The sequence below is a fragment of the Neopelma chrysocephalum genome, unplaced genomic scaffold (assembly GCF_003984885.1).
Source record: "Neopelma chrysocephalum unplaced genomic scaffold, ASM398488v2 Primary Assembly neopelma1_86, whole genome shotgun sequence".
In the NCBI taxonomy this organism is placed as follows: Eukaryota; Metazoa; Chordata; class Aves; order Passeriformes; family Pipridae; genus Neopelma; species Neopelma chrysocephalum.
The window spans coordinates 2,885,194-2,900,355 of NW_020897748.1; the positions used below are offsets into that span (position 1 = coordinate 2,885,194).

General features: G+C 36.2%; 1 protein-coding gene across 16 annotated transcripts in view; it reads left to right on the forward strand.

Annotated features, from left to right (window-relative positions):
- Positions 1-15,162, forward strand: part of UBR5 (ubiquitin protein ligase E3 component n-recognin 5) — an 85,548-nt gene that overhangs the window by 42,697 nt on the left and 27,689 nt on the right. For 13 of the 16 annotated variants that reach the window (XM_027692483.1, XM_027692473.1, XM_027692472.1 and 10 more), the window contains 9 exons: positions 431-540; positions 2,130-2,242; positions 7,834-7,977; positions 8,072-8,183; positions 8,388-8,542; positions 9,333-9,530; positions 10,623-10,833; positions 11,440-11,484; positions 14,817-14,943. In XM_027692483.1, coding sequence (XP_027548284.1) covers positions 431-540; positions 2,130-2,242; positions 7,834-7,977; positions 8,072-8,183; positions 8,388-8,542; positions 9,333-9,530; positions 10,623-10,833; positions 11,440-11,484; positions 14,817-14,943 — 1,215 coding nt within the window. The remainder of the gene's footprint in view (positions 1-430; positions 541-2,129; positions 2,243-7,833; positions 7,978-8,071; positions 8,184-8,387; positions 8,543-9,332; positions 9,531-10,622; positions 10,834-11,439; positions 11,485-14,816; positions 14,944-15,162) is intronic. The other 3 variants (XM_027692479.1, XM_027692482.1, XM_027692484.1) reach the window with 1 other exon arrangement.

The following is a 15,162-nucleotide window of genomic DNA, read 5'->3' on the forward strand; positions in this document are numbered from 1 at the left end:
CCCCTCTATATTTTGAGGAAAAAAAAAAAGGTTGACAATCGCTATTTAAATGTTTCTTAAAACACATTTAAACAATTTCAAGTAAAGCTTGTAAACATTTAGCAGTTCTGGAGTTTCAGGTTACTATATAAAGCTAATAATTCTTCCTGTCTTCAAATGAAGCTCATCATGTTTATTTTATGTAATATTTTATCTATGCTCAGTTAATATTAAAAAGCTAATCTCTGATTAAGCAGCATTGCACTGTTCCCAACATCAAGATTTATAGCCTTGTCAGTTAGGATGATTGTTTGCAAGTGTGGAGTTGTTTCATTAAGGTATTATTAAAGGAACATGGCTGGGACACACTGACACTTTGAATGGACAATGGAGTCAAGAAAAAGTTTTCAGTTTTTTCTTTCTTCTTTCTAAGTACTACCTTTTATTCTAGACCTGAAAGCAAACAGGAACCAGTGAAAACTGAGATGGGTCCTCCACCATCCCCGGCTTCCACTTGTAGTGATGCATCTTCAATAGCAAGCAGTGCATCAATGCCATATAGTAAGTGATGTGTAGCTCAGAGTAACACGAAATGTCTGTGTAGATAAGAAGTTTCCATAAAAGGCAGTTCTACAATGATTCTGTGCTAATTTCAGAATCCTTCAGTCTTTCAGTCTACAATATAGAGTAAGGCTTTTGTAATAGATTTTGGATAATCAGTGAATTGTCAGTGTTAGATTTGAATATATTAGTATAAGCAGTGACTACTTGATATCAGGTGTATCTGTGCAAGCATAATGGTTCTCAGAATCAAAAGTATTTTTCAGCAGGTGAGAGGAGGTCTTAAGATAAAGCTGTTTATGTTTAATTGCAATGTGATAATGAGTTTTTTTACAGCCCAGAATTTGAACTTGTTTTGGAAAACTCCTTTTAAGATTAAGCTGTTGTTGCACAGCTTGCCTTGCAGTTGAATTTCAGTGCATAAAGCAGTGGTTTGTCATCTCTTACAAAAAATGTCTGAAATTAGGCATTCTTTACTAACATACAAAAGCAGAGAAGTTTTGTAGTACAAGTTGTGTTTAAAAACCTGAAAGGCTACATCAGAATCCATGTAACTGGACTCCTTAAGTATTTTTTTTCTCTCCATTTAAACACATAAATTTATAAAGTGTTAATTACAGTGCCATCATTTGAAGAAATCTTCTCTCTGCCTCTTTTCCTTCTAATTGTTCACATACTGCAGTTTTAAAACATGTTTACTTCAAGACTTAAATGGCCTCGTGCAGTGGCTGAGAATCTTGTATGTTCAGATCTTCAATACTAATTAATTTTACTCTTAGTCTTTTACTACTGATCTTTTTTACAGTTCATTTGACTGTAATTTTTCACTGACTACAACTTTGCTTGGGATTTTGAACTAGTGTTTGAAGTTAACTGTGCAATTAGCTTGGAAGTTCTCTGCTTATTATTTCAAGTGTGTTTATAGTATTAGTTACACTATACTCAATGCAGAAGATTAAAAGTTCTTGTCAGTGTTAATTTAGCCATGTTATGTATTTAAATTTGATTCTGAGTGTACTACAGTTACAGTTCAGATAATGTCCTTGCAGTGAATCTAACTGTATTGCAATTGCTATTTGCCCAAATGGCTATTTTCTGCCTCATTTGCTATTCTTCTAGAAGTTTACAAAATAATCCATGTGTGGTAGACAAGCAGACTTTTTGTAAGGTTGATATAAAGCACTGCAGCAGGGCTGAATGAACGGTCTTACAGTGTCAGACATTTTACTTACAGTATCTGAGCCCTTTGAAAACAGGGCTTGTTTCTTGTATTTTAATTTTATTGTATTCTTATTGTATTACTTAAAATTTAAAAATTAAAAAAATTATTTTACTCTTAATTACTTTGCTTAAATGTCCTTAACAATTGCTTTGTTTGTCATATAGGCTTTATTAGTTCTAAGTGCATAGAAAAACATGAAAATTACATGATACACTGTTAGGTATCTCTTGACTCTTAATCTCTTGTTGATTTCTAGATTTGATAATATTTTGGGGGGGAAGGTTTGGTGTCTTACTGAACTTTGCATTTTGATACTTTGATTAAATATTTCAAGTCTTTCTTTTTGGTAATAACTTTTTTGTCTCAGAGCGACGACGATCTACTCCTGCCCCAAAAGAGGAGGAGAAAGTGAATGAAGAACAGTGGTCTCTGAGAGAAGTTGTGTTTGTGGAAGATGTTAAGAACGTTCCCGTTGGCAAGGTTTGTCTAAAACGCACTGTCCCACTGTATTTGGGGAGGAGAAAAAAAGCTTTTTAGATAAGCTAACTGTTAAAAGAATCATACTTTTGGGGATGCTTAAGAGTATTTCTCATGAGTATGACTTTTGTTGCGTTTTAATTTGTCCATAAAGCGATGATAATAGTAGAGTGAATGCGTTGTGAACAAAACATGCTGAATCTTAATAACATTCTGGTACTTTAAGTTGAAACACAATATTAAGAAAAGCAGATGTGGTTTTATCCGAAATATTATTTCTGGTATATTGAGCAATAGCTCCCATATGTCTAATGAGACTGCAAAGAGTTTCACCTGTTGTGACTGACTTTTACACACACACACACACACACACACACACACACACACATGGTGGAATGTTTGGGTGAATCTCATGTTCTGGCGACCAAAGAACAGAAATATTTTGATTAGAAATTACATGCTTCCTTAATATGACTATAAAGTTATTTGATTTATTACTGCAGAAAATCTGTTTAGTCCTTGTAATTTTTTTTATTTTCTCTCTAATAAACCTTTGCTGTGACTCAGAGTCCTATAGAGGAAAATACTTAATTTCTCCTTTTGCATTGTTGTGCCATGTTAGGGGGGATTAGGACCTCTAGACAGTACTCTGGTATGCTTTTCAAAAATAAGAGCAACAAGAAAGCCAATAAAGGTTTTCCACAAGAGGAAATGATTGGATTGCTTTCTATTTCTTTGATTAATAGAAAATGAAAAAAAAAGTTACCAGAAGAGAAATAACTGTCCAACAGAAGGCAGTTGGGTTTAATAAGAGTTATTTTTACTTGCATCCCTAATAGGTTTACTTGTGCGGCAGTGTAAGAAAGATTTGCCTTGAGCAGTATCTTGAAAAGAAGGAGGCCCATAATGAATTTTCATTATCATGTTTAGGTCATTTCTGCAGAAGGGAGCATGGAGCAACTTAATCCATTGAAACTTCAAAAAAAATCTAGTTGAAGTCACTGAAACCATTGTTTCCTCTGATACCAGCTTTGGGGAAGTTCCTCTTGTCCTTGTCTGTCCTTCCTGTTTTAGACCCCAGGATTTTCAGGGCAGAGACTGTTCTCCTATTTCTGTGTACAGTTGCGAAGGTATCTGTGCATTGAATCAAGAACTACTATCATAAATATAGATGACCGTGAATTTTTATGTTAATATTTTCATTAAATTACTAAAACGAGTAAGTGGTCTGTCTTCTGTTACTATTGCTGAGTCTATTGGCAAAGATGCTTTTTTTAGTTCATAAAGCATACTGTCTTTTTCCAGTGATGTATAGTGTCATTCATGTTTTTCCTTTTACAGTTTTGTAACACTTTAGTGTTTAGATCAAATCCAGCGGATAAAATCATAACAAATTTTGCCTGGTGGTGTCCAGGTTAAAGAAAGAAATACAGTTTATAATAAGGGTATAAAAGAATTTTCACTTAGTCTTCAGGAGGTGGAATTTAGAGATAGGAAAAAGGTTCAAATTTACTGATGCTCAGCCTGTGTTCCTGAAATAGTTTTGTTTTTACAAAACTATCTGTGCTTTCAGATATACACAGCAGCTTCATGATGTCTCTAAAAACTGATTGATTGAAATCCTTCCAAGCTCCCTGCTGTGTTCTGTTTGTCCAATGGTGGGCACGTAGATGGTGTCAACTTCTAATGTGCCTGTTTCTTTCTGGGCACTTACTTGATTATGTAACAGCTCTCCCCTGAGTGCTTGTGATTATTTTGATACCAGTAGATCTTACAACCAGCATTTTACAAACACTTTGTAAGTGTGTATTACATATGATGCCAAAGCAGCAAATGACCAGAGAGTACAAAAGTTCTTACATTGGGGTAGTCTTGAAAGGAATTAAGAAAGCATGTCTGCTAGATGTACTCTTGTGTTTAGTCATCTTGCTCCTTGGAATTTATTACCTTTCAGTCTTATTTCTATTTAAATCCTTTATGGCTTGGAACAAAACTAAGCCTTTATTCCTCCAAGTCTGTCATTAGATGGAGAAAGTAGTCATTACAAGATTGTCCACCTAATGGAAGACTGATGGAATGAAAAAGCCTGGCACTTGTCTCTTGTCTGTGTTAGTGAGAGGTCTGATGGAGTCTTTCAGTGTCATTTAAAAAAGATATGGACTGAAATAAGCCTTTTTTACAGCTCACTAGTATCAGAGGAATAGAAGCCTTTTTTGTCGATCCCATGCACTTTGGGATATTCTGCTTAACCACATTAGCTTCCGGATATCTTTTCTGAAATTGCTTAAATGGTGTCTGGAACCCCTTTTAGAACAGAGGGGTAGGGAACCTGAGTTGGAGCTGCTTTTTTCTTTGGCAGCTGCGGTTCATTTTGGTCTGAGGCTTTCCATTGGCAGTGACCAAGGTCTCCCCAAACTGCTTCTGGTCATCAGTTATCCTCAAGCAGGTGAGACTCCTGTGTATTACCAGTTTTGCAGTTCCTATGCCCAGAAAGCTTATCAGCTCCTAGGTATTTTGTGAAACATTAATTTGGATTGAGTAGTTTGTTCTTTAACCTATACTTTCTATTGCATTATTTCAGTCAGTCACTTGAATTTTTTTTTTTTTAATTTCTGTCTGAGATTGAAGCCTTGCAATGAGAATGATAAATTGAAAGAGGTCAGATTGGTTATTGTCCCAGAAGAGTTACCCAGTCCCTATTAGGAGTCTGGTTTTAATCCTTCAAAGTTGAATATTTTACAAATGGTGTCAGTATTTCTTTGAAAGTGCTCATTGTACTTTGTGAGTAGAGGTAGAAGCCTTTTCTGTGATGTTAAAATTTCTTCCATTCCAACAAGGAGATTGGATAAGAAATAAAAAGTGTATTTTCCCTGGTCTTCTGCTGCTGTGTCTTGAGAGGGAATGTGGTGGTTCTGGAGAGGGAAAGATTTTACGGTTACCTGTGGCATTGTGGTTGTCAAGGAGTGTGGCAGTGGGTTGATGGTGAGGATAAAGGAGATAACAACTATGTTCATCTTTCAGTTTGTCAAATCACTTTTCTTCTTCCATTAAAAAGAAAGATTGGATCTTATTATCCTGTAGTTGAAAATGCCCTAAAAAGGTATTCTGCTTTTAGAAAAAAAAATCTTTAAACTTCCATGTTGTTGCTTGCTTTTTTCATTCATTTGATTCCGTTCTTTTAATTAAGGCCTAATAAGGCAAACATTGTATATATAGTTCTGTAAAATGCTTGTTTCTAATTGGTGAAACTTCTGCTTCAGCAATATCAATAGTGTTAAGTACATTAGTTCTGGAAGCTAAAGCATCTAAATCCTTTAAGCTTTTGCATTTTATTTTTGTTAATGAGTTTTTCAATTATCTCAGACTTATATAATTTCAATTAAAGAGGAATGTTTGTTGCATATTTACCTTGTTTGCTGCCAGCTCATTATACCACATTTCTGCTTTGGAGCTTTCAGTGTACAATTGCTGTCAAGTGCTTCACTCAAGCTCCTTGCTCGCTACATCAGTGGATAGTTTTATTTTCTTTCTGTGTAACAGCCAACAGTGGTAGCCTAGTAATAATAGTAACTTCAACTAAAGAACTGATTTTAGTTACTCTTTGAAGAATCTTCAAATGCTGTGAATATCTTCTCAGCCCCATCAGTTTTTAAAGATATATGATTTTCTTCTTGAATGAGGAAGAAAAAAAATATTTGCCATGTGGACTCTGAAAGAGTCACCACAGAGTTCCAGCACTTTAAAAGCTGCCAGCATTTCATTGAATAAATCGAAAGTGATGTAAGTGAGAAGTGATGTAGTTGATAACATTAAGAGCAGCCAGAAAGCATGTTGGAAAAAACTTTCAGTTGTGAAGATAGGATATGTCAAATATTTGGGAATTGTGCCTTTTCTTAAGGTGTGTTTCTTTCAGAAAGCAGCCCAAATTTACAAAGCTGTTGTAGCAACATTTAGTCATTTAAAAAAAAAAAGATTCTACATGTTGGCTAGAAGCTGTGGTTGAACCATTGGCATGCAATTTCAGGCTTGTAAATTAGTCTGATTATTTTAAAAACATCCAAATTTTCATTGAATAAATTTTCTGACTAAATCACAGCTTTTGTTTAGTGTTCCAATCTCAATAGAAATCTGTCTTTTTATAGTCCAGATGACAGTTAATGCTTGTGAATGTGTTGACTGGTCTGAATTTTGAAATTTTTGAGTAGTATTCTTAGAGCCATTAGTGATGCTCTACTAGAACTAGTAATTCTGCTTCTAGAGAGAAGTTTCAGAATGTGAGGAGCAAGAGCTGTGCCTATCCACAGTAATTTTTGTAACAAAAAATCTGCTAATGCTTTAATGTTTGTCAATATATCATTTTCTCTAGTGCACTCGAGAGGGTGCACTTAGATAAAGAAATTGGGGGAAAACATGGAAATGCCTGAATTTTTATTACAGTATATTGAAAATTTGAGAGATATTTTCTATTGTTGAGGCCTTTTTAGATAAAGTTGATTACATCTAGGTCTTTATATTGCTTCTCTGTAGACACTGTTGAAATTAGGGCCTAATCAAGATTGATGGTTGCTTATATCTAGTTTTGATCAAGACAGAGAGCACACAGAGTTCTTATTTCTATTCAAAATTAAATACTGTCAATCCTTCCCTCATTCCCTGCTTTCTTAGCTTTGTTTTCCTTTTTAGAAAATTACGGTCTCACCTGGAAATTCAAAGGGCCTTGTTGTTTGTTGACAGCATAAGTTTCTATATCAAGGAAGCCTGTTTTGACAGTTCTGATTAGATATACATGGTAGCAACTCTTTGGAGAGGCTTACAGTCTTAGAAATGACTGTGTGAATGTGGGGTTGAATAACTTCCATTTCCTTGGGGGCCAGAGAAAGACACAGATGCATGAAGAATGTTTGGATAGACTTGTCTGTATCCTTCAGTCCTAAGGACTGAGCAGAGAACTTTATCATTGAGTGTACAGAACAGGTAATAGACCATAAACCAACAGTTCTTTTTTCCACTATACACATTCCTCTTGAGGAAGGAGCACTAAGACTCTGTGACAGAGGCTTTAAAAAGTCTCAGAGGGGGCCAACAAGAATCCAACCAAAACCCAGGTGTTTCCTTTGTCTTGTAGTATAAGAGCTAAGATGATCAGTGTAGATTTTTTTTTTTGTAAACTAATGTTTGGACTTCATTGCCACAAGGATGGTGTTTATTTCCAAATGTGATTGGACAAATTATTAAGAGAAGGGTCTATCCAGGCTATTAAACATGAAGTTGTCCTGCTGTTTTCAGGAGGCAGAAGCTGGGAGTATCAGTAGGAACTTTTCTAGTCAGTTGATGTTGCTTCCTGTTGGACATAGGATGTTGAAGTGGAGGGACCTTTGATCTGATTCACGGTGCTTATGAAGTCAGTAAGAAATCCAAGTTTTTAAGATTTCAGTAATTTTAGCAAAACGCCAAGGCTACTGACCAAGAGCTGTAGAATTTAACACTCATTATTGTAAATGGTTTTCTTTTCCTGATAAAGGTCTGGTTTATTTTGAAGCAAATCAGATTCTGTTCAAAGCTTTTGATAGAACTGTAATGTGTTCTGCCTGTAGGTGCTAAAAGTGGATGGTGCATACGTTGCTGTGAAATTTCCGGGCACCTCCAGTAATGCAAACTGTCAGAGCAGTTCTAATTCAGATCCCGATCCTTCTTCTCTTCTCCAAGACTGTAGGCTGCTCAGAATAGATGAACTGCAGGTATGTGTTTGTAAAACACTGCGGAAGCAATCATTTTGAAATGTCAGCACTGTGTGTGCTTAATTGCAGCGTAAAATTTTACATATGTTTTCAGGTTGTAAAAACTGGTGGAACTCCAAAAGTTCCTGACTGTTTCCAAAGGACACCTAAAAAGCTGTGTATTCCTGAAAAAACAGAGATCCTAGCAGTAAATGTAGATTCAAAAGGTAAGTAGGACTTACCCCATAAGTCCAGCTCTGTTTATTATTTATTATCTATCTCTTGTCCTAGCAGAAAATACCTACTGGCAAAAGAACTTGCACAGTTGTTTCCATTGATATTAGTAATTCCTTGAAAGTGCTTTAGTTAGAAGTTCTTTTACTAGATGCCATCAGTAAGACACTAACTTTTTTCTTCATGTATCTTTGAAGGAGTGCATGCTGTGCTGAAAACTGGGAACTGGGTTCGATACTGCATATTTGACCTCGCCACAGGAAAGGCTGAACAGGAAAATAATTTCCCTACCAGCAGCATTGCATTCCTGGGTCAGAATGAGAGAAGTGTTGCTATTTTTACAGCTGGACAGGTTTGTGGTTTTCTGTCTCAGTCATTTAACCTCACTGCAATTCACTTCCATCATCTTTGAATGAGACGTTACAGCCTTCTGTAAGGCTTTTCTGAAGTCTGGCAGAGAAATAGTTTTTCAAACAGGTTATGAAAGACTTGATGCTGCCATTAATATTCTGAAGGCACAAGGGGAATAGCAATCAATTCACCTAAGCACATCTCACTCAAATTCTACCTTGAATGTAAAAAAAAAGGGGGAAAAAACTTGACAGAATGGTTCCTGCGTTAGTGTAAGCTTGTTATCTAGCTATGTTTTGGAACTGGATCAGATAAAGATCCACTCTTGATAATAAATGGAAGTATTAACAGAAAAAAACCCTGTATTTGACATTAAAAATATATATTAAGGTTTTGTGCAACTCTTCCACAAACACAATATACTTTGTTTAAGATAATTGAAGGAAACATTTTTGTCAAAATAACTGAATTTGAATTTCAATGTATTCAAATTTATTTGGAGCATTTAAGTAAGCTGAAAGTATAGGTACTATATGTTTCACTGGTAACATTTCATAATGTATGTATATGATAGTAGTATTTACTATGTTAAGCACATTTTGGGCATTTGCAGAGGGGAATCTCGTATCTTACGCTGCACCACTTGTAATGATAGGAGACCATGACATAAATGAGAATCTTAGGTAAACTCTTGTCATTGTTGGCAGTCAAGAAGAACTGGACCTTTTTGGAAGGATAGTATTTATAATCTATGGAGATTTATTGATAAAACCTTTTTTCCCCAAATGTAGGAATCACCTATTATTCTTAGAGATGGAAATGGTACAATCTATCCAATGGCAAAAGATTGTATGGGTGGGATACGAGACCCTGACTGGCTTGATCTTCCACCTATTAGTAGTCTTGGAATGGGTGTTCATTCCTTAACAAATCTTCCTGCTAACTCGACCATCAAAAAGAAAGCTGCTATTATCATTATGGCTGTCGAGGTAAATATTTTCTTTACTACCCAATTACATGCTTTTTTCCCTTTGGTATTATAAAGTTATGCTTAAAGCAGCTTTGTGTTTAGATATTGATTTGTATTTTCACTATTTCGAACAAGCTACTTTCAGCAGAAGATTCTCTTAGAAACATGAAAATACAAACATGTTTACCAAGTAAAGTGAAAGATCCATTTTGGGGTGCATGACTTCTGTATCAGGCTTTTAATTAGTAAGTTTCTTTCAGGCATTGATTTTAAAATGATTACCGTTTTAAAATGTCTACCAAAACTGTACAGTCTTTTTTGTCTCATGGGTGCACAGTTTTTCTGAGGAATCCAGCAACGTGTTTTCTTGAGAATGCAATATATTTTAAGTTGTTTTTTTTTTTTTAATCATATATTTGGACCATACACTAGGAAACTATGAGAGTCAAGCGAAGGTTTTTTCACTTGAATTGCCTGTAGAGTCTCTGTATGTCATACTTGTAAAAACTCCTCAGTGATTTGGGGCGGTGTGGTTAGATGTGCCGTGTGCTCTGCTGCCACCCCGAGGTACTGTGTACCTGTTAGACTGAGATGGATTGCACAGTGAAGTACTACTCCATAATTGTGGAAAAACTCGTTATATATGCGGTGAACCTCCCAGGCCTTCAACAGCTTCTAATCATTCACTTCTCAGTGCATATATCACTTGTTTAAAAAGAAATATGTAAGAGCTAGTTCATGTAGCCCCCTTAGGTTTTTTCCGTGGTACCACTTTCCCCATGTTACATGTAGCCATGAAATAGAAGTAAACTACCTTAGGAATCCAGCTGTGAAGCCAAAGGAATGCTTTTGTGAGCCTCACAGCTTCTGCTGATTAAGCCTCTCTGTTCCTTTCTCTTGTCTGTACCTGAATGCATGCAGTTGTTTTTAACAGTGCTATAGCTGAGATCATACATATTTCCAACGGTTCCTCCACTGACTTCCAACCATTATCCTAGATAAAGACCTTTCTATTAACTTCAAAAATGGAAAATTAGAAGTATGTAGGAAGGTTGTATATGCCTTCTGTTTGTACTTTCATTTCTAAAATATTTTGTTCTTTTGAGTACAGAAACAAACATTAATGCAGCACATTCTTCGATGTGACTATGAAGCTTGCAGACAATACCTGATGAATCTTGAACAAGCAGTTGTTTTGGATCAGAATCCACAAATGCTGCAGACGTTCCTTGGCCATAGATGTGACGGAAACCGTAACATTCTGCATGCTTGTGTATCTGTATGCTTTCCAACCAGCAACAAAGAAACAAAAGAGGAAGAGGGTGAGTTCAACAATATCATGAAAATATATTGAAGATAAACTTTTTATACATTTTCAAGAAATCTGAAATAAAGATTGCTCTCTTCATATTTGGGTATATTATAATTTAGCACCTGAAATGTGTCCAAGCCTTTCAAAGGTGCTGAGACATTTTTATCGCTCTCGTAAGGTTTTATAAGAATTCAAAAGTTGATTGATTATAAAAGATGAACTTTTGACATTCACATGTTAATTTTAGATGAAGAAAGTATTTTTCTACTGTTATATCACTAGTATCCCCATTATATCACTAAAAAACTTTTATGAGAAACAGTATTTAATATTTTTCAAGTGCTATAGTGTATGTTAATGCCTCCAATAAGAAATGCTACTTGCCATTGACATGTAGCAAGAAATGCGAAAGAATGACCTATTAATGCCAGTTACTGACACCATTTAAAAAAATCTATTAAATACAGATATGTAAAAAGCATGTTAACAGAACAAGGTTGCTAAGTCAAGCACTCAAAAATTAGGAAATGCCAGAATTAAGTTTACCCATGTGCTATACATGGGTATGCATTGTGAAATGGTCTTTAATTACACCGTCATACTATTTTTTCCACAGGACTACCTCATTCAGTGCACAAGATGGACGGTGCTCACCGAATGGGTAGCTATTCAATATTTCTTTTTATCCTCATCATTCAGTGTGTGGCCCCATTCCTTACTATTGCACACCATACAAACCCTGCACTGAATAATGAATGAACTTCCTTGTGGGATTTTTGTATGGTGCTGTCATTGAATTTTAGTCATTTGTAGACCTTAATTGTTCCTCATATCCCTATTTATAGAATGGGGGTAATGCTGCAGCTTTCTCATCTCTTGCTTGAAGTTTTTCTGTATTCAAAGTATTAACTAATTTTGAGGGTTTTGTTTGAGAAGCCTAGGGCCTGATCTCATTTTTTTGAAAAAGTGTAATTTCAAAACACTTTATTCTAGAGCTGTATAATAGTAGTTTTAGTTGATTCGTGAATATTAATTATTTCTGTGAGTCAAGCACCTTTTAGGTGTCCAGAAATTAGTAAAATGTATCACAATCATCTGTAAAAACTTGTTTCACAAAGTTCTGTGTGCTGTTAGATGTGGCAGAAATAGGTTCCAGTTCTCCAGATGTTCAGTGGCATTAAACACAAGACGATGTTTCTCCCTCTCTGTGTCAAGCTGTTGCTGCCTTACTCACCCCTTCCAAATGTTGCAGCAAATAAGGCATAAACAGCTTGCTCATTGTACAACCCTTCATCTTTAGTGTGTCGTCCATCCTGTGCACTGATTGAGGCAGGGGTTTTGTTGCCTGGGGCAGGGTGGGTGGAGTGACAAAAATGCAAAACAAAAAAACAACCCAAAATAAACAAACAAACCCCAACTGTGTAACTGAAGATTCGTTTACTGTAAGCACACAATGAATCTGAAATGAGGATGCATAGGCAAACTTAATCTGACTTTTCCTAATTTGAGTGCTTGTCTTTGCAACCTTGACAGTTTTTTTCCAGTAACTTCATTTGGATGTAATTTAACTTTATGAAAAATGAAAAACATGAACCTGATAGACTTGTAACACTCCTCTGCCTCTCTCTTTCCCCTCATAAAACTTGTTCTTGAAGGGGATTAATACCTTTAGATTCAGGGCTCATTTAGCTTCCACTGTAACTGTTAGTGATGGGTATTAGGGCAAGCTTATTTTTGTTGCATCATGTGGAGGGCAGTGGTGACTAATGTTACTGTCTGGGAGTTACAAGGCCATCTCTTAAACCATAAGAGAAGTTTGATTTGCGAGTAAAGGCTTCAATTCCAGACTACAGATATGATGTTTCTTAACAATTTCAGAACACAGTACCCCTTCCCAGCTAGTACCTGCCTGAGATTCTTCATTCTTCTTTATATAGATTCCTCCCTAAGTGACAGGAATTATTGAGGGCAGGGATAAGCTTTTTTTCACCTTTTCTCTCAGATCCTGTGCCTAATTTTGCCATAGCTCCTGCAATGTTGGGTAAATGAATTGCAGGAAGTGGCCCCAGATATACAAAGCTGGGGGAAGGCTGCTCTGTTTCTATGTTTTGGTATCTCCTCAGTCTTGCCGATAGAAAGGATCTTGGAAGAAACATGTCCAAAAGAAGTGTCCAAAGCATGGGAAATCATTAAAGAGTTATGATGTGAATTTCAACCAACATCACTGAACACATGAAAACTGAGGGGTTTTGTATAGGGAATTGGGACAGATTTCACTAACCAACAGAACAGCAAATTACCATTAGGGCCAAAGCATTTACGACTGATGGGTCTCCAAAAATAAACTGAGTAAGTGGAACAGCGAAAATTCAGTTACAGTTTACTTTTGCCAGAACAAGTGAAACCTGTTGCAGGAGAATGGTTGTATTGCTGGAGAGATCACTCTCAAGAGCTGTGATCTGCTGTGTGAGGGGTCCAGAAGTACCAAGTGATGGGTCATGAGTTAGGAGAACTAGTGGATCTGAGAAAGGAGTACAGCACAAATACAGTGGCAATTCATTGTCAGCTACAGGTCAACTTGTGTAGAGCCAGGGGCACATGAATACTATTCTGTAAGTGCTTAGTCATCTGCTGTGGGTATTAGGTGATTTTTATCTAAGAAGCCTGCCCATGCTTGTGAACAAGCAAAACCTAGGATCTTTACTCCTTCAGGTAGTGATGAGTAGAAGGATCTAAAGAATAAACATACTGTGAAAGCTGACAAACACCATTGGTTTGTCTGATTCTTTGAATGACAGGTATTAATGGCACTTTCCTGTTTAAAAAAAAAAGAGGAATTATCTAGGTCTTAGTGCTGTCAGTGTGAAAATAAGTATATAAGATGACTGCCAGTTCGAAAAGTCTTTAAGTGGAAGGTGAGCACTAGCCCTAACATCTTTGAGACGTGTCCTGAAAGAATTATCAGTCACTTTAAGGAAATATTTTTCTGTGTTCAGAAATACAGCTTTTCCTTCTAGTTTGTACCAAAAGTTGTCTTTCACTCCACTGAAAGGAAAATTATCCCTCTCCTGGCCTGCGTTGTGCTGAAAGTGACTTCTCTTTCAGTTCTTTCTGGATCCGTGGTGCTAGTGATTCATTTCAATTTGCTGTGTAGTGGTTATGCGATCTTTAATTGTCAGTAGTTCCTAAAAAAGCAATGACTGTTACTCTGTGCAAACCTTGTACATCTGACTTTACTGCTTTATCTGTGTATTTATGTTGCAGATAAATAAATCTACATTAGGTCTTTGATTCAAGTGGTTGCTTCAAGTTGTATTGTAACTGTACAACGAAGCTTTTGGGGTTTTTTTGTATTGCACTTGACACAATTCAGTCCTCATTATGAATAAAACCTCTGGGTGTTACGGTGCTTAGGGTTGTAGATGTTAGAAGAAATGCTCATTCCTTCTCATGCAAACTGTTTGTGCTGCCTTATTATACTCATAACCATCAGGGGGGTTTTCCGAAGCATGTTTGTATGTACAGTGTGTATCGTACAAGCCCACAACTTTGCACTGTTGTTCATGGATGCTCATTGTGAAGTGTGGTTTGTATGGTTGTTTTCTGGTGGTGGTCTGGGTTTTTTGTTTGTTTGGTTGGTTGATTTTTTTGTTTGGTTTCATTTGGGTTTGGGTTTTTTTTTGTTGTTGTTGTCATTGTTTTTGAAGCCTTGACTCGACAGGTATCTGGAACCAGCTACATGTTAGGTCCTTGTCTCTTGACGATACTGAAAGCTTCTACTGGAGCTTGGGTGCCTCGAATTTACTTCCTTAATGGCCTTTTAGAAACCAAACCCAGTCAGAATCATTGTTAAGTTCTGTCCCTCTAAATGTAAAAAAAAAAAAAATAAATACAGGGAACACTTTCTGACTAGTGACATTTCATATTTTATACTCCTTTCTTATAATTTTCCCAAGTGAAATTTTAGCACTGACACTTTTCTTAATTTTTCAGAAGCAGAGCGCTCTGAAAGGAATACATTTGCTGAAAGGCTCTCAGCTGTGGAAGCAATTGCAAATGCAATCTCTGTTGTGTCAAGTAATGGTCCAGGAAATAGGGCAGGATCATCAAGCAGCAGAAGGTAAATGCAGTAATGCTTTCTTCTTGTTTTCTGTATGCTAATTTCCATATTAATTACCAATCTGTTATTAATTCTTTCCTTTTAGTTTAAGAATGGGCTCTATTACTAGCCTAAAGTTGGATTTCACTTCTTCAAGCCCCAAACTACAGCTCTAGTGGGTTTTATTTAAACTTTTTCTGGTGTGAGAAATAATGGTGGGATATTTCTAAATTAATTCTA